The following is a 20,937-nucleotide window of genomic DNA, read 5'->3' as shown; positions in this document are numbered from 1 at the left end:
TGGAACATACTTCGACATTGCACACCATGTAGGAAGAAGTTGAGACGAGGATGAATAAATAATAACGACAGTTGTTGACCGATTCAAGATAAGCTATCGGCGTTTCTCGAAAATCGGCCATATATATAGAACCGAGTGATTATAAGAATATTCCGCGCTTGTTATTATTATCTTAGACGAAACACTTTGTAATTGGGCAGTTGTTAATTAGATCGAACCTTCTTGATTATTTTTGTTTGATGATACTGAAATAGAAGCTCGGATAATAATGTTCGATGTTGTTTGATAATTAATTAGGAAGATCGAATAACTCGGTTGATGTTTTGTCGCCGGAGGATGAAAAGAAACGCGATTAGAAGATTAATTTATTAAGAGAAAATTATCTTAGTTTAGTATACTTGAAACGATTTCTTGTTAAACTACTCTCGGATTATTGTCGATAGAAATGATTACAAGCGCAGAAAGATGCGACAGAATGGTAATTTCCAATGGTAAATTCTCAATTCTCTAAAAATTCCATGATTTCTTTCTTCTGATTTAATCTGGTTTCTATCTTTTTTAGGCGAGCAATCCTAAAGCCAACATCGTTAGAAGAAAAAGATCGCTAAGAAACGCTTTATTAATTCCGTGAGAAGATCATTTTTCGAATCATAATCAGATCGATAGTTGAATCTTCTTCCAGATTTCTCTCGTGGTGACGCGTGTGCCGAAGTTCCAACGATGCAGTAATGGCTCGGCGTTTCCCCGAACATCGGAGACGTTTAAGAAAATGTTTATGCGTCGATCGCGTGAGAACAGTCGGTGTTCGAACGCGAGAGATCATCAGCAAGGAGAAGCGATCGTGTCAACGACCCAAGGGAAGGCAAGTTCCTCTCTGCTAGCTCGGTCAGTTTCGTGCCAAACTATTGTACGCGAGTTGAGTTTAGGCCGCACCCAGTGCAACGCCTTCCGGTGAATCGTCCGGAACCAACCGATATCGCGATATTTGCTTTCCAACTACATTCGCGGCGATAACAATAGACGAAAGATACTTACAGCGAGTTTGAGGAAAATAGGTTTCACTTCGTGTGAATAAATTCTAAATCTTATTGGACACAGACTGCTGCAAGTGTTCTGCTATCTATAGATGTTACAATTCGCTCTTTGTGAATGGATTATTTATTTTTTGATCCTACAACTGCAAGCTCTATTCATTTTCGTTTCAGATATTTCGAAGAAACGGCAGTTCTTTGTTATTCGTACATTGTGCGCTCTCTTGTATAATCATTTCTAGCGAATCGTTACAACGTATCATTAGCGAATCGAAGAATCGTAAGAGCAAACTCCTCTTTCTCAATCTTATAACTTCCCATCGATAGGATAGTTTGGTTGTTGAATTTCATTTGTTCTATTATCAAACTTGTGACCATTAGCATTGCGTATTCGTATGTCATATTAAAATTTTCTTACTTTCATAGCACAAAGTTCCCCAACATACTAAGAAAGCAATTATACATATCTATTAGGTGTCATATTAAAATTTTCTTACTGTCATAGCACAAAGTTCCCCAACATACTAAGAAAGCAATTATACATATCTATTAGGTGTCATATTAAAATTTTCTTACTGTCATAGCACAAAGTTTCCCAACATACTAAGAAAGCAATTATACATATCTATTAAATTGTCCGAAAAGTTTCTTTCATTTTATGAGGAAATAATAGACGCACAACGTTTTTTGTTTTATATTATTTTGTCGAATTACGTATTAATAACACTGCAGGGTTAAGAGTGAAATACATCACATTTCTAGACCTCAATTCTGGAATTCCCAGATCTCAATCGTAGAGCTCGCAAGAGATAAAGAATCTTTATTGAAATTCTACAGCTAGCTCCTAAAGCTCGCGTTTAACGAATAAATTCATTCTTACATATCTGCCTATTCTGGTTCTCGCTATGCGCCACCTTATTAGGATGATTTATCACGATCTTCACAGCAAGTTAAAAGGTTCTAATGTATGTGGAATACGCGAGAGTTTATCAAACTGTCGGGGACAATTTTATGGTAAACTCACCCTTGCAGCGGCGACGCTCTTCTCAGCGGAGACGCCATCGAGTTCGACGCGCGCCCTGGCCGCCGTCGCGGCGCTTTGCTCCTTGTACGAGACGTCGCCAGCTTGTAAAGCTCTCATCTCGGCGCTATTTGCCGTCGCCTTTTCAGCGCTAAAGCCGTCCGTAACAACCTGCAATTCAAACGAATCGAAGATTAATAAATGTCCATGTTACAGTAAAATCGGTTAATTTTTCAGTCGCCCAACCTTCGACATCTTGTAACCTAACTTTCGTCTTTGCACAGAATGATCAAACTCGTATGTTATGAGATGTAATCAGTCTTTCGTGTAACAACGAAAGAATGAGAAAATGTCGTGTATTCCAGGGTCCAGCAAGAGAAACTATCAAAAACGAGAAAATGATTCGAACAACCCTATGGTAGGGTGATTGGACTCAGCGAGGAGGTATCACACGTTTGCTAAGAGAAACGCAGAATTTGTGGAATAAAGCGAAACATTGTCTTCAGATGTCCAAACTCTGTCCAAAATCGCGCCAAATGGCATTGGCGCAAGTTGTCTGGTTCTACGGAGATTTACGCTCAATGGACAGACACAAGTCTAATTTCGTTAAATGGCATTGGTATGCGTCTGGCTCTAAGAAGATTTAGATCCAATAAACAGACGTACGTAGGACGGAAAAAACTTTTCAGGAAAAATAAAAATTCGCTTGAAAAATATTCACGTGTGAAATTTTACTCAGGACGTAAATGATTTAGAAAGGTTAATGAGACTGAAGGGATTGATGGAGGATCGTTAATTTTTCGACTGTATTATTCGAAGTTTGCGAAAGAGGGTGGAAACACCGACCTTGCCATGACGGAAGTGAAGTTAAAAATATAATTCAAGCGGAAAGAGTTCAGCTCCTAAGGGAATAAGGCGTGACATTCGTCGATTAAAAATAAACGGCACGAAACCGACTATCATTCTACGCATAATACTATTACGTATAATAATATTATGAAAAATGAAATGCCATCTTGGATGATTATACCATGTTTCGAGATGTACACAGCGAATAGATACGTCACTGATAGCTTGGCTAGAGGAGTTACCTAGAGATAGACTCGAAGTCCTTGACCTAGACTACCTAGAGGAAACCGCACCTTCGGCCAAACATTGCGCAGCATCGCGATCTCCACGAGACATCGATTATTTCACGCGCAATTTCGAACAGAAAATGATTCGATTCCAAAACTAAGTTTTCATCGATAAATTGTCACAATTAGAGCTTCTAAGTCTTCTAAGCTTATAATAATAAAATGATCACGAGACTTGGCGAGATTTAGAATGTATTATATTATATTATATGTATTGCATCGTATTGCATTATATTTCATAACTTTGAAAAAATTCTTGAATCGATAAAATATAATTTATTGTAATACTATACATCGCTTTTTCCTTGTTTCCTTTTTAAGTTTTTAAGCTCTTTATCGATTAGTGTTTTAAAAAAATGAAAGATAAATTGAATGTCTAGATAAGATCGTTTTTTATAACAAGTACAAAGACACAGTAGAAATTGTTCGTTGCAGGATTTGGCTTTGTTCTTACGTGACACGTGAATTGTAATTTTGTGTTTTACCTTACTGACGATAAACTGCAAACTGAGTACTTTCAATTCTTCAACTGCCATACTATAACTTCCAAACTGCTCTGTGTAACACAAATCAACACAGTATGGCACTTCACTTGATTAAAAATCCCAAAGAAAGCCAAATTTTTACCCGAATTACTTTCCTATTTTTAGGAATTTTTAGTCATCAAAATACTGCTTCTCTATCTTTCACCAACCTAATCTACAAAACAAAAGTACCAAACATCTGAATCACTATCTCTATTTTGCCATTTGATATTCAAATCACGTCCTTGTACAATTGAGCCAATATTGTTAATGAAATTTTACAAGCCACAAATTGCAAATTATCAGCGATACTAATAAATCCTCTTTCATAATAAACTTGATAATAAAACAGGTGACGCTGTACACGTAAATGTTACAAATTAATCAATTCTACTTGACGTATAATTGCACAATTGAAAGAGACAGGATCAAACTTGTAATTTGTGACTTTTACTAATATTATCGTATGCTAAATTATTATTATTATCGTTATACAAGAGAGCTGCTCGCTATCCTCAATCTAATTTGTAAAACGAGAATACCAAACATCTTACCTTCGTCTTGGAAGCACTTGTCATCTTTTTCTGTTCGAATTTCATCGTCTCCTGTCCAGCAGGTAGGTTCGTCATATTCGAGATATTCGACATGCTGATCGGTGGACTCATATTGTGAAGATTATTCAGTGAGTTCAGAGAGCTCAATTGCGAGGGTGAACCTCCTGTTAACGTAACTGTTCCCGTGGCGGGTGGTGGAGTGTCAGGATCCGGAAACGTCACCAGTGGCTCCGTCAAGTCACCTTCCTCCGTCCCGTTTCCATCTCTGTGAAAAATACAAAACTGGATTTTGTAAGGATTACGAGCAGATTTTCGCGCGTTTCGTGTTTATGCGATGCGAGGAACGCGAGAGAAGCTTTGAAAATAATCGCTTAGCACGCGGCTAAAACGGGAATTTGCCGGTTATAAATAACGCGGTGGACGTGACTTTGCTGATTACGAGAGAGAAATCGAGTCTAGTCGCAGAGACTCTTCAATTCGTGAGGTTTCGATCATTGCACGTTCCAATTTTGCACGACAATTTAATAGAAATCTAATCCTATACGGAGGATTCGTTAAATTTTATACGACAATTTATTTGAAGATTTTTGACAGCTCAGTGGTATTCTTGGTAAGATGTCAATTTAAGATTTCTCCTAGACACTCTATGGCACGAGAAATTGCTATTAATTTCATTTACCTTGATTTGATAGGATTGATTTTTTGCAAATTTTCTCAAATGTACTTTTATCTTCGTTCGTAACAATCCTAATTTCCCAATCAACCACAATAAATCGTTTTTTAATCTCGAGTTTTATATAAAATCTTAACATTGATTATATCAAAGATTTTATCTGTCCTCAACATTTCAAATGTCAAGAAACGTATGGCGGAACTTCCTCTAAGCGAAAATTCGAGATTCGCGACTCTCACTGCTTCTACTATTACAAAGTATACTTTTAGAATTGTCGCACCGATATTAAACACGAATAACAAATTATCACAATAACAACATAGTGATCCCCACGCGTATACAAGATGATCGATCATCATAAATCAATGAAACAATTTACTAAATATATAAACGAACGTAAAACGAATATAAAGAGCAATAATAATTTAAAGGACCTACCTATCCACGAGGTTCTCCATGCTGTTTCGCAATCGTTGTGAAAAGTTCGTGGAAATATTGTTCTTCATTTCGGATATGCCGCGTTGAAGTTCTCTTAGGTCGCTCTTCATGGAGCTTGCTTTCATCTCACTCGATGAAGACGAGGTAAGAATCCTCTGCGAGGATTTGGCCACCCTGCTCGAACTGCTGCTGCTGCTCTGGCTCTGGTTCGTCGTCAGCATCTGCCGAGTCAAAAGCCGTTTACGTTCTATTTAAAATCCACGTGAGATGACTCACTCTCGCCTATTCGTCTCAGGCTCTTCCTCTCTCACTCTCATTCTCTCTCTCTTTTTTTTGTAACCGCTCTCTCAAAGCACACCTTTGGTCTCTGTTTTTCACGCGAATCGTCCCAGTCACTTTTCACAGATTTTTCGTTCTTGTTAAGCTGTTTGGACCCAATCCATGACATTTTCACGGTTATTGTGCGTGTATTGCGAAAACTTACGTTTCTCGATAAATTATGTAATTTCGGTGATCTGATTTGTTTCAGGGAAATTAGATGACAGTGTTTTAGGGAAGGTAGATCAGAACTTACGTTTCGTATTTGTGTATTTGAAATTTGACAAAGAGGAAATTTTAAATAGAAATCGTACGCGGAGAAAAATTTTAAGCACTCGATGATATAAAAGATCACACGGCGCGACGAAAGATTCGATTATCGAACTGTTCTCGTTATCGGATGGTAGAAAAATCTACCGAGTAATTGAAGGTATAAACTATCGAAGTGAAATGTCATGTCAAACAACAGAGACGGTCTTTTAAATTGCTTTTAAATTAGAGAAACTTTATGTGACACTTGATACTCCGTAATCAGCTGCATATATCAGTATTCTACTTCTGGCACACCCTGTATATCAGACATTCGAACGCAGCGGATTATTTCCAGTGAAATCAAACTCCGAATAATTCATTTGCCGTGGCAACGATCGATTCGATGGTTATTCCAAACAAACGATGTAAATTTATTTTCTAAATACTCTAGGAAACTCTAATATTCAACAGATTCTCAGAACATTCCTAGGAACGTTCGTTAGACGACGAGTAAATTCAACGTCCCGAGGAAGAAGCGATTATGAAGAGATTATGAATCCTTGAGAATGATATCCTTGAAGATCGCAGGCCTGCAAGTCGTATGTTTGGTTTCGGTTAGGTTAAAAAAAATTCACGTGGGCAAGAATTACGTAAAGTGAGAAGGATGCATAAGATCGGTGATTACGTGAATATTTCTTTAGAGATGAAGAATTCCGACAAAAGAGAGATAAGAAAGATCGGTTTTTAATTCGAGTGTCTGGCAACTGTACGTACGATATTGATGATCGTGATCAAAGTTTTTAAAGATTTCAGTTTCACTTGTGATAACGATGCAAATGTTATGAAAATATAGAGTTCAGAGTAAAATTATTTAGAACTAAATTTTAAACTGATGAATCTTTGTATCATTTGATCGCTTGTGTGTGAATTTTTGTATCGAAATCTCATCGTTCTAATTTAGATTTAAATACACAGGTGAATTTTCGTATTGAAAATTGCGAACATTTAAATGCTTGAACTAACAAATACCATTTCAAAATCTGGTTCATCTCTTAATGAATTCTCGGTAAATGAGCCATTAGTTCTCAGTCATAATCTGAACTTCAATTTCTTTTCCACTCATTGATACAAAGAATGTAAGAAATTCTCAAATAATTACCTACTCAACAGACTGCATCAAAAACGATCTAATTATGATTACGCGACGATCGTTACTTTCGTCTAATCGACTCATCGATGCAAATAGACTATCAAATAAAAGAAACTATTTAAATTCCCGATAAATCACGATAATGCACTTTCAAGAACGCTGCCTCGAAACAAAATACACCGATGAGTATCGAAAGCTTACTGACATGAAAATCCATTAAGGATGGAATCGAGGCGTAATTAAAAGAGAATGTTTCGATGATAAGGGTATCAGTGGGCGGTACTGAAACACGTGGACTCTACATCATTGCATAATCGGTTGATTTCGACCAACGAATCGCGTTTCTAGATCTTTATATTATAATTTCTTAATAAAATAGATACCCTAGACTCTCCCTTACTTTCAATCGAATTTTGATCTTATTCCAAATTTTCTTCGCGATCTTTTGGTTAATCTTCTTTCTTTTTAAGCTTCTGCCGAGGATCAGAGTCACGTGATTGAAAAGAAATACGTGACCGAAATTATGCGAGGGTTCAACGTTTTCCACGTGTACCAATTGGTGCCAAGAGGATTTTGCTTATTGCAACTAACACAGATAACAACTACAGACGATTCTATCTTAGTACAATTACATATATATAATTTTAGTGCCCATAAAAAGCGAAGGTATAAATAGTTTCAACGAGAACGTGTAGGTAATTCTGTTTCAAGAAATCGCGATATCCCGTGACCGAAATAAACAGAAAATAACAGGATTTGAAAGTAGGCGCGTACAAAGACCGACGTGTACTTAAAGTTTCATTTTGAACAAACGAAAAACAAACACACAGTTAGTCATATTTTAATAGCAACGAATGTATCGAGGAATTTTTATCTTTCACGCTGTTATATTGTTACTATAAAATCTATTTCGAAATCTGCTTATAATAAACGCCTCACGCTTCGTAGAGATTAAACATATTTTTACTCGCAATAGGTTTTCAAAATATCGATCATGCCTTATCAAAGACGATAGCTCGGTATTTTCGCTTCGCTTTCGTTGAGAATTTTCTCTTTCTAAGATTGTCTGTGAGTTGTTCTGGCCACGTGGCGCGTGATACTTGGTGAAAAGTGACGTCGATTTAATTTTGGAAATTCGTTCAAGCTGGTCGCGGAACCGGGAGGCGTTCCCGACAGAATAATTCCTAGTTTTCGAGAAATTCGGGAAATTTGGCGTGGGTGGGAGGCGTCGCGTCGCGACGCTCTAGTCGAATTAAAGGTCATTCTTCGTCATAATCTCCAAATAGAAAGTTCGATGGCAGCTTATTAAGTCATTCTTGAGAGACACGCGTTAGGGAAGACGGGGTTGCAGCGATTAAAACTCACTCTTGGACCTGAATTTTGCCAGCTCTTGGCAGAGAAACATGTGAACGATTAGATGTAGTTCGTGCAGTCAAAACAGTGGTTACATTTAGAAACTTTCAGTGCAATCGATAGCCTGGTACGTAATTTTTTGTATTTTGATTTCTTTCTATTTAAAAATTCGTTTCACTTATCTGGCAATTAGATTGGTGTTTACGCGAATGTTTATGCATTTACGCGAGATTGAATATAGAAAAATGTACGCCGTATACAAAAATGTAGATCATATAAAACATAACATATATATATAGATTGCGGATGTTTATGCACTTATACTTCTGTAAAAAACACGGAGTTCGTTAAATATGCAAAGATGTATAAAGTATTCAAAGTATAGTACTTGTTACAAGATTCAGAAAAATATAAATCTGCATAAATATACAGTCTAGTCATACAGATAGTTATATATTTAGAATTGTCCGTTTGATTGTCTACTTCTTTAGAATTGTCTAGTTTAATTGAAATACAAATATTTTGCATAAAAATCCAGTCTGTCGATAATCGTTTTTGATATACATTCCTTAATATTTGTTCTTCGTTTTTATTACGTATGTAACTTTGTTTGGTGTTTTATTTTACGATTAACTAATTAAATATGTAATTGAAAATTTACCTGTGACGACGAAGTGACCTGTGGATGATGGGTAACGTGGCTCCTTCCGCTCACCATGTTGTTCTTTTTTTGAAAATTCTCCATAACAGTGTGCATGTCACCGTTTTCCCCTCCCTCCACTGGGAACTCCGACATCTGCAATAAATAATAAACCACGTGGTTAATCATCAACTTTCATTGCTGGTTCCTATTGTTTTCGATATATTTATTTCATTTTATTCTCGAATTTAAAACAATTAAATATCGTATAACATAATCGTCGCACTAATTTATACCGACTCAAAAATAGTGTCAAAAATCTATTATCGTATGAGCGAATTTAACGACAGAATGTTCGCATAAGTCTGTATATCGTAATTTGTTGTCGTACACAAGTACTATCGTTCACCGTACGGCACACCAAGTACAAATGATCGAACTGTGAAAAGTCGCTGCGACTGGAAATCAGGCGAACAGCTACCACCCACGTGCTCGTTAATTGCACACGACCGATCCACCAGCTGATCCCGGATCTTGAAAATTCGTTGAAAAGTGGTCGGCCTTTCTCGCTTCATTAATTGGCTCGCGTTTCGAAAGCATATTGGTATAACGCGTGAAAAGTATTATGGAAACGAATGTTTGTCGCTTGCACTCTGAGAAGATTACCGAAGACCAGTAAACAAGAAGTAAATACGTTCTTTCTTAGATTCGACCTCGATGACGCGACCGAGAAATGCAACTAGAGAAATACACTGCCGTTGTTTCATAGTGCCGATGTTCGAGTGAGGTTAGACTTGGTATTAGAGGAATAAGAGAGGAATAAAAGAGGAATAGGAGGAAAAAGAAAAAGAAAAATAATCGAAGTGACACGAAGAAGCTTCGTAAAGCTTTCGATTCCACGTACGGCTTACGAGCACACTTGGACGTTTCTAGGAAAAAGACATGCGAGATATGCGAGTCTCGCAACACGTCTGTTACGTAAATGGAACCTTGTGGTCAACGGAACCGAAGGAAACACGTTCGCATACCGCTCGCGCTTGTGTATCAACACACCAGCATACACGCACGTCGAGTACCCCGTTTAAAAAACTGCTATGGCAAAATGTAAACAGAGTGTACTCGCGTTTAGTACACGTGTAAACGGAGAGTACACGCGTACTCTATATTGACATGTGATAGTAAGGCGAGACATTAGTTTAGCGCTAATTCAATAATTGTTGTTAGAATGTCCTGATTTGATACTAATTCTATACATTAGTGACACCTAAATCGTACCATGGAATAACATCAAAGTTATCAATGCATATTGAAAAACCTAAAACTTTCAAGGTTTATGAAAGGAACGCTATCATATTGTTATATAGTATTAACTACAAGGTTATAGTATTAACTACAAGGACTATACGGTGATATTTATCACAGGTAAAAATTGATAAAGATAGCAGAGAAAATACAAAGCATTCATATAAGAAGCATTACTTGATTACATAAATTGTGTACAAATAGTTGTCACATATGAAAATTGGCCAAAATTACTTGGTATAATCAACGAACGATCATTCAATCAGTGATATAAAAAGGTTAAGAGAAGAACGATACGGTATTTAAACGGGCACAGTGGCGCGCGAGTGGCCGAAACACTAACCATTTGACAGTTCAGCGAGGGCACGCACACTTCCTCTTGCAACCTACTCCTCTTTACTATCTCTTCTTCTCCCCGCCATTGCCTCCTTATCGTTTTGAGAACCTCGATCGACATGTACTCGCAGCATCCCGATGCGATTCCCGGATCTGCACGGGCACTGGCGTCACACGGAACGATATTCGTTCAATTTTACGTGTCATCGTTACTTGTGGTTTTTGACTACGCGTGTGATTGTTCTTTCATCCTGACTACGAATTACGCAACGATGACTTTTTAATCAGATCCGTCACTTTCGTAACGGGGAATATTGAACGATGATCGATTTCGATGGATGATTATGCTGGAGAACGTATAAATGAACATAAATATAGATCGCGAATGCCTTATGAAAAGCGTGATCCTCGTTTCAAAAAAGAAGAGATAAACAGCGAGGTCTTCCGTTCCTTTTCTGTGGCTGGAACGAACAATTGTTAGAAAGAGAAAGAGAAATCACGTTAAATATCTCTAATATTTCTAAGGCTCTGGAGTACACGCAGTCTATATTTCGTATATCTATGAATGAGTAGAATGTGTACCGGCTGACACTGAGGACACACACGTAACCGGCAGCCGGATTGATAAGTATCGCGTGACGGTCAGACTCGAACTGAGCGACTGTGTCGCGCTGATGCCGCGAGAGCCGCGATCGTAGCGCCGCCCTCCCCGCCACGGCGACCCCGCGAACTTACGAATTCCGCATAGCGAACGCGCACGTGAGAAAAGCCTCGAATTAAGAACGAAAACCAGGTCGTACGTCGGGATTCTAGGAAAAAGCAATGAACTAAATTAACGAAGATGTGCTTGACTATTATATGGCGCGTGAATTAATGAAATAAACGCATTAAATCTCTGATAATTGTTATTCAAAGCGTAGAAAGAAGACCACCCCCCTCCCCCGTAACGTAAACACTCATGTCCGAATCTCATACTGGAACTACTGGTATAGACAAAATGATAAATTTGTAGCCTCATAGAAATTTAATAAATTCACGCCGTATTTTAAGAAATTTAAATGATCTTTATGTAAAAGATTCATTTCGATTTCGATTATTAATTATTTGGCAATTCTGATGTTAAGCTTTTCGATAATATTGAAATTTAATGAGAGATTTTGGTCATTGCGATAGTTTTTATAAAACCTTCGTAGTCTTAAATATTTTATTTCCAATATAGATATTACAAAGTCATTAATAAGAATTCTATCAATAATAAACGTCAATTTTTGAAATTCCTTTATTTCTTACATAAAACAGATGGCACCATTTTATGAATGGACGAAAGAACGAGGATGATCGTAAAGACGTTATCTTATTAGTTATGCTTTTTTTTCTTCGCCAGAGATAAAAGGCTGGACACTGTACACAATGCGGAGGAGAGCGACGAAAGTTTTTCGTCATGCTAGAACGACCGAAGACAAAAAGTGCCGCGTTATTCGCAGAATCGAGTTATCGTTGTCCCAGTTTTACAACCGCCCCCGTTTCAACAAGGGGTAGCGGAGCAATTAACGGGATCGAAAAATCGATCGATTTTATGGTTTGACTTCTAAGAATCTCCATGTCAATTGGAACTCAAATTGGAGAATAAAATTCAATTCATGAAGTTGCTTGTTTATGCTGAACGTAATAGGCTTCTCGATGTATGAGAACGACGACGTTGAAATTGTCACATGTACAGGCTGCCTCGTAAATAACAATTGTAAAGTATTAGAAGATCAGCCGAGAGCTTTATGACAGTGGAATAGAAAATATAGAAGTAAAAAGGGCAAACAATAGTAGAAAATAAAGAAAAATGCATCGCTGATCGATTACCAGACTGTAAAGCTTTATGCATTTGCGGGATATTTAAATGTGGAATAACGTACAGAGTGCACATAATATGCAAAAATATTTAATGCTCCTTGTATTCTGCTTCATTTGATCATATATGTTATAATCTGATAAAACCGTGCCACAAAGAAACAAGAAATTGAGAACATTACATCATACTCCGGAAAAGCTTTGGACTATTTAGCAAGTTAGTAAAATTTCTCTTTGGAACAACACTCGTATATCTATCACTATCTATTTTCAGTCTGTCTATAAAACTAACGTGTTTAGAAGCGACTCGTGACAGCCCTCGATTGATTTACGTTTCGAGGGAATGTTGGTTTCCTCTTATCTACTGTTCTGGGCTCACAGTGAAGCGCGTCTGAGAATCCAGGTCAGGATTTTCGTCTGTCGTGATACTGAACGAACCACTGAAGGAAGCTGAGAATGTATGCCAGTCGGTATTCGGAGCGAGGGTTATGGCATATGGAACTCTTTCGAGATTTGGACACTCCAGGAAAAGAGACCAGAAGATTGCAATGGAAGTGATTAAACCTTCCTCTTTTCGAAGTTCCATATTGTCGAAATTGAATATAGGAGGAAGAACGAAGATCACGATGCTACCTTTTGTAGAAATAATTTGTATATACAGGGTACTTCATCTGACAAACAATTTTTTAATCACTTTGCGGTCACGTAAGAAAAGTCAGCTTCGAACCAAAATTTAACAGTATCGAATGCAACAAATGGCCACGTAATAAAATTTTCGCTAATAGTTTCTACTCGTGTGTAGTAATTAAGACTGCCACACACTGCTTGAAACGATATGAATCAACTCTAATATCCACAATTATGGTATAACAAAAGATCTTTTTTATTTGATACTTTCAACCGTAAAGCAATTACAATATTGAGCCCAAAAGACGATCGGAGAAAGTTCAGAAAGAAGACGCGAACCAACCATATCAAACGCTGCACAACGAACCTCTTCACCAGCGATATTACCGTCATTACCTCTTAAGCTCGGCAACCAGAGCCCAATCCCGTAAGTCATCTTCGATGCACTGTATAAGGAACGAGCGACGATGAAGAAAGAAGCAGAGGAGAAAAAGTAAGCAGCTGGGCGATGGAAAAGAGGGACACAAAGACTGGAATGCGGTCTAACGAGGTGAATGTAAGAAAACTCCAACAACCAGGACGTCGAATGTCGTGGAATTTTGGCGAGAGTATACCGGGTGTCCTCGACATACGTGTCGGCCGTAAGAATTGAAAATTCAGTGAACGGATCGAAGATGAAACAACGATAAAAAGTCAAAGAGGAAAACGAAACAGACGGAACGAAAGAAAAAAAGATAAGGAGAAATATTTTCGAAAAGAAATAGATAAGAAGTTAGGTGCGGCGTGCGACGCGCCGCCTTGATAGGTCAGCGACCAAATAATTTCTTTCCAGCTAGTTCGTTAAGAAAAGAAACGATAAATGTCAACGATTGGCGCCATTTGATTTATGGAGTCATAAATGGCGCAATAAACGCTCTGTTACAATTACCACGATCCATTGATCCATTGATCCATTGATTTCCTTTAGTCGATTAGATTTTCTTGGCACGATTCGAACAAGTATCGTTGCACGATGTTGATGATTGTTTGAACGTGTCGTGATTACATAGGTACGTGTGTCCCGAGATAAGAATGTGATCGATAGTGAAAATATTATGTAGGTTGTTTCGATCGATAACTTCGACTTGACTCGTCTATTATTGTTGGAACAGGTGATAGGATTTTCTTGGATGGTTTTCGAGTGACGCGTGTTTCACTTTGTTTGATTTCGCTTCATTGGGAGTGTTTTCGTATCACGTAGATAATTGTCTAGATTATTTAAGAATTCCATGTATCATTGACGAATGTAGAAAGTTAATGATATTCGTTAACAGACTGCCGATGTTTACGCAAATTCATATTTTGAAGGAACAGACTTGAAGAGATGGAATTTAAATAGAAATTTGTCTCGCGAAATTTGAAAATCATGTCAACGTGTTTCTGAAGAAGAAGTATATCATGAAGTATCTTTGTGTAAGTTTCGAGAACTATGCATATGACTTTGTCACACCGGCGTTGACGAACAAGCTGTAGAATGATTATAGAATTTCTACAAAAATTTTGTGAAGGCTATTTACAAATATTTTTCTAATAAATGACAACTTAATAGTTCGTCTGGTTACAAAGAACGCTCTTTTGTACAATTCCACGTGCATCTTCGTCAATTGAAATATCTATAAGAAAAACCTTGATGCCCAAAGACACTTAATCAAACGCATTGATAAAGTTCAATCGAGACAATTAAAAACATAGTCATTTAACAATAACTTGTCTATTTCGCGTGTGGAATGGAGTCTCAAGGTTTCCAGCTGAGTATAACGGAGACAGTTTCTTGGCGCTTCCGTGTGGCTTCGAGCAAGCAAAAGGTTCTATCACCGAGAGCATTGGCAGACAGCTGTAGGCGTATTGACTCTCGCCAGACACAAAGAGGCGATTCGGAGACGTCGCCTCGTGACACTGTCGTTGTATCGAGAGAATCGTCTGTATACGAACGGGTTGTAAGCTCGTGTTCATAATCCTTGACGAAGACGCCGCTGTGCCGCGCGTTATAGCCGGATTTCCAACGATACAAAGGCTCCAATTCGAGCCTCGTCCCACTGTGATTCTCTTCATCTTGATTTTATTCATTGTTTATGCTCCTTTTATAACTCGCACAATGTCTCGTGTTTAAGATCTAAATAGGATTTAATTATTTTGTTAATTATTTGGGAAATGTTGGCCGCATTGTATTTTATTTATTATAAGAGAAAACGAGATGTTGCAATTTACGCGTATAAAATTTGTATCTCAAATGGAAAGAATAAAATTTCTATAAACACGCTTAGACTGAGAACTTTCACGCAGTTCTTTGTTCTGTTCTTCTGCAAAGACACGTATGGTTTTCAACTTTGTAGCCTACTTTATCTTTTGTTTAATCACGTATAGAGATTCATCGATGATCAAAATGTCGGTAAGATATTTATTGCATGCATATATTTGGTATATCAAGGAATTGATATACAGCACGATATAATGGACGATCGACTGTTTAAATACTTTCTTTTCTGTTTTCTGCAAGATATAACTTGCCCGAGATATTTTGTACCTTCTATGTACATTTTCAGATTTGTTTGAAACTTTATCAATGCGATAAATTTGCGACAATTTATCGCGATAAATAGGGTTTCGTTAGAGTACTAGTGAAATTTCAAAATGTTTCACGTAACACGCATAATATATTCATAAAATGTTTCTGCAAGTACTCGAATACTCCGATGAGTCAGTGTGTGTCTACGACATCTTCCACTCGAATAAATCGACACGTTTAAATGGAATCTAAAAATTGAATCTTGCATCTGCACAAGTTTCCTAAACTTTGAACTCGTTTATCTAATCGTACGTATGACGCGAAATGACGCAAATTTCTTTTAATTCCAACGATTTCGTTCGCGATCGAGCTATGGAAGGTGTGTACGGCGTGACGCGACACTCTGTTGCCCGCTCAAACAAAGAAGTCCTCTGTGAGTTCCAAAGGAAACACGTTCCTCCGGTTCTACGCGCATAAAGGAGCTCTCTCGCCTAGCCGAGAGCAGGAATTCCTTGACGACTCGTCGTGGCATTGAGACACCAGAGATAAGAACCGGAGGAATTTCGCGCCAAGAAAATCCACCTTACCGATTCCGTGATAACAGGCCACGAATTCTAAAGCAAGTACTAAATCAACTAAAATCGAACGAAGAATCGGAAGAAATATAAAATTGCAGATTTGGATGAAGATATAAATGGTGACAAATTTTTTAAATGGGAAATCGATTATTGGTGATATTGTTTATCAGATTAGGGTAATCGATTGGTAAAAGAGCTTTCGAATTTTAAGAGAAGGTTAAAATTAAATAAATTTAGGTGTAGGTAGGAAAATTGCAAGGGGAATTGAAGAAAATATAAAAAACAGAGAGTTTCTAAACAGTGATAAAATAATCGTGAATTTGTAATTAATTAATCGGTGATCTTATTGGGAAATACGGTTCAACCAAATTCGTCGAAATTTTAATAGAAGAAATTGCGATTAACGTCTAGTGTAGAAACTAATGTTCCGCTCCTCATCGAAACAAAGTTCGAATTCGTTGGAGATCATGATTTCTCTGATTTAATTAACATTTAATTAATTATTATTAATAAATTTAATTTTATAATTAAAGTTATAATTATAGTTTTATAACTATGAATTTTAAAAAAGGTCAAGCAGCTCTAAGAACTGGGGTCTCGAACCTGAAACGTGTTTCAGTTAATGTCAACGATTAGAAAAAAAATAATTACGTATATTAAATGTGAAATCTGCAACGGGAAAACTTGTTTAGTCATTGAGACTATACCCAGTTAAAATATTCTTATATTTAATTTTGGATATAATGAAAGATACTATAATGTAAGAAACGGCTAATAATACCACGAATCAAGTTTGTACCGAGAAGAGGTAGATAATTCTTGTTAATCCTAATTTTTGATGATCGATAATTCTTATCAGCTTTGATATTGTCGAAACTGTACTTATAAATATCTGGCTGCGATGTAATCAAAGCGTTCAATGAACGTTTATTAGTAAACAATCGAACGATTTCAGTACAACTGATTTAACCTTCTAAAAATTATTATCTAAAAATATCATTTAAACTTCAAAGTATCACCAACAAGATCTTCTGAAAATTACTTGATTTCATTGATATTTTATTCCACCAGAAATATTACGTTTGTATCGTATTTATTTTCAATAAATTCATTTAAATTGCACAACTTTCGTATTCGATTCACGTAAGAATAATTAAAACGCGAATTGAATTAAATTAATTTCAGTGGAATATATTCAATTTACGATTCGACCAACAGACAAGAGGTACTTCCGATTTGGGAAGCCCAAAGGATCCTTTATGGGACCGGTTTGCGAAACTTTCACGCCAGCCAGAACTTTGAAACAGTCCTTCACGAGCTGGAACAATGAATCTAGAACGGATCAGAGGAAGAAAGAGCACCGTGTAACATTTGACGAGTTGAAAGTGACAAATTGCCGGTTCTAGATGAGAAATTAATCGATGCTGAGGATCTTTTAGGGGCCATTAATTATTTTAAGTAGAAGGAAAGTTGGACGGATTTGGTTTGTAGGCTGTTTGACCTTATTCCTTAACTTCGAAGCATATAGTTTGTACTGTTTATTTTAACCAAAAATGATGTATCACAAAAAGAATTTATCTTAATTTATATCAAAATGAAACTAAAAGATATTTAAAAAAAAATCCCTGAGAAGTTCAGAAATTCAAAAATCCAAAGACCCGAAATTTTCAAATTTGCGAAATTTATATCCTTCTTTTTCATAAAAGTTTTCAGAAGATTTACGCCACGAGGAATGGACGAATTATTAGAATACGAATTCTTATCTATATTTTACTGAAAGAAAATCTAATGAATTTAATCTGCAAAAGAATTTCAACGACCGCTTCACTAGAATTCCTTCTGCCCACTTCACATAAATTAATATTGAGAAATATAATCAGCGTTTGAATTCCAACACGCTAAGGATCACATACACAGCATTCAGTATCGTTGTCTTTGGTAATTATAATAACCAACTTCTCGTTCGAGCTGACCACTTTAATAGGAAAAAAAATGTGATCGGAATAGTCCACGCTTCGTTTCATCGTTAGACCATAAGCTACACGCATAGTGTACGATAGAAGTTGAATGGGCAAAAAGTCAATCGAAACGATTAAGACATCGGCAATTGCGCAAAAAAATGGTGCGTTCGACGATTATCGGTGGCGATGCACTTATATCGAGCTTATGGCATTCGGCCAGCGCATTCTGTAGCCTTATATAAGAGAACACAGATACAAGGAACACGATGATTACATATCATTAGGTGGAGCGCGCGCTGCGGACCGATGCCTCTCGATTTGGCAACTGCTTCAGCATGATTCGAAGGCTGACCAAATTAATTAGTCGCACAAATCGTCGCTTCAAGGTCGCAAGGCCTTACCTGAATCTTAATTGATCGATGTTCCGTCGTAAATTCGCCTAATTTACCTTTGGAAAAATGCTCTTCATTTTTAACGCTAACCTTACCAGACCCGGTCAAATGACCGGTTTCAAAATTTAATTAAAAATTGTACGTTCGTCAATATCTCTTTTGTTCGTCCAACTTTATGTAAATTCTTATATTAACAAAAATTGAAAAGTTGATTAATTAACGGAATTTACATGAAGTCAGTTCCAAAATTTTAATTAAATTTTGGAACTGGTCATTTGACCGGGTCTGGATGGAAATGGAGAAATGGAACTTAAATATAGAGAATAATTAATAAAGTTATAACACGTTGAATTGAATTTTCTTGATTCTAAAAAATAATTCTTTTTTGACAGATGGATAACGTAGGTACGATCAGTTGTAAATTTAATTAAGACAGAACGAAGTTGGAGGAAACAGGAACTGGAATGATTCATTAAACATGAATCTGATAAAGCGCGTGATAAGTATCGATTACATACAGCAAAGACAAGATGAATCACGATCGCACAATCGCGTACTGAACAATCAGTAGTTGTTTAGTTAACAGATGCTGATTACAGCGGAAGGAGGAACAAGTTGCCTACTCTCTTAGCACTCTTACTACGGGTAAATATTCCAGTAGTAAATAACTTAGTGTACAAATCACGAATTCGACGATACCAGACTTCCTTTCTGCGTTAAAAAATACCTAATATTTTACCGTAAACACATTTATTAAAATGAAAGATTAATGCCATAGCCAAGCATTTCAAAGCTTTTAAAAAAAAATAAAAAAAATGAAGTAACCACCCACGTTGAAACTATCGAAGCTACCTTGCACAGCTCATCCTATCGTCGTTTCTTTCACCGGTTAACTCTTCAATTATCTTTAACCATGCACGCCAATTAAATTGCCCGTTTACCTCATTTAATCGTCGCTCAATCAACAACGTTCTCCGTTGCGTAAGAGATTCGTCGAGTCTCGTTTTATTCGGACAATCACGGATTCGAAGAGAGGGGCACGTGAGTGGAGGCAACGGTTCCAAGAAGCGGCGACACGGTAGCCAAAGAAACGGCACGAGACGAATCGCTACCGAGAAGCGGTCTGTTAACCCGTTTGCGACCGCTTGAACACGATTTGCGTCACCGTGTCGGAATACTGGCGCGGAATGCGCACGGAGAAGAGGCATCCAAGGTACTCGAAGAGGAAGTCTGGTTCTTTCGCGCGTCCCTCGAGAGGACAGCTGAAACGATGTTGGAATAACACTCGAATAGGTTACGTTCGATGGCGTGGTGACGAAACGTGTAATTTTGTACGAACCTTTCAACCGTATTTTAATACGCGTACATTGATTTGTAATTCGATGAATTGTTGTTATTTATGGAACGATTGGTAATACGGTATCGAAGGAATTTTCGTTTCATAATGATATTACGTAGAGATCGTTGTATCGCTTCGAGGTAGAGCACTCGGATAAGTAAATCGTCGAACAGAGTAACGATTTATACTATTAATGTATATCGCGATGAAAACAATGTCTTTATCTTTGATATCTAGAGACGATCGCGAGAGACATTTTTGAAAGTGCTTAGTCAAGTTTGTCTATCTTAATCGACGATGTTTTAAAGCAATGATTCATACGGATTCTCCGTATCCTAGTAGTTATTATGTAATCGAATATTTTGACGTTTATCCAGAATGTTAAGGAACGTCAATATTATAGTACGGTGTGTCATTCCCTCCGTTTCGAAACAAAAGCGTATTCACTTTTTACGTTGAGGAATGAATGAACGAGGCATTGTGGAGGTGAAAGTGGGCGACTGTGAGTAAGACGGTGGATGTTCTGGTATACGGATGCAATCGAGTTGTAGTAAGTTTCGATGGGAAATGCTGGCCGCGTGCGGCTCGAATTCTCAAAGAGTGAAAAGAAGAGAGCTCACGTTTTAGTTTCTATTATCTTAACGTTCGAATGATTGACGGTGAAAGTGCGTGAATAGAGGAGATTCGAGTTTGAATTTCCAATTATGGCCACAGCGTCTCACATCCTTTTACGATTGTCGTGAAATCGATATCATACATAGATTAATCTACGTATAGGATATTTTATAAAAAGTGCAAAGAAATAAATATTTTATAATGTACATTACAGTATTTTATAATGTTCCGATACACACGCGTCTGATGGTGAAACACGATACTCGCGACGTTATAAAATAGAAATCTTCTCAACGTTCCTTTACACCAT

The 20,937-nt window shown here is 37.2% G+C and overlaps 1 protein-coding gene across 1 annotated transcript in view; it reads right to left on the bottom strand.

Moving 5' to 3' along the window:
- Positions 1 to 20,937, bottom strand: part of LOC117206151 (sterile alpha and TIR motif-containing protein 1) — a 138,666-nt gene that overhangs the window by 17,792 nt on the left and 99,937 nt on the right. Inside the window, 4 exon segments of the mRNA XM_033445227.1 lie at positions 2,056 to 2,223; positions 4,267 to 4,531; positions 5,378 to 5,598; positions 9,112 to 9,246. Of these exon segments, the coding sequence (XP_033301118.1) occupies positions 2,056 to 2,223; positions 4,267 to 4,531; positions 5,378 to 5,598; positions 9,112 to 9,246 (789 nt within the window).

Source organism: Bombus bifarius, unplaced genomic scaffold (assembly GCF_011952205.1).
Source record: "Bombus bifarius isolate JDL3187 unplaced genomic scaffold, Bbif_JDL3187 scf7180000007996, whole genome shotgun sequence".
Taxonomy (NCBI): Eukaryota; Metazoa; Arthropoda; class Insecta; order Hymenoptera; family Apidae; genus Bombus; species Bombus bifarius.
This window is presented reverse-complemented; position numbering and strand designations above follow the sequence as displayed.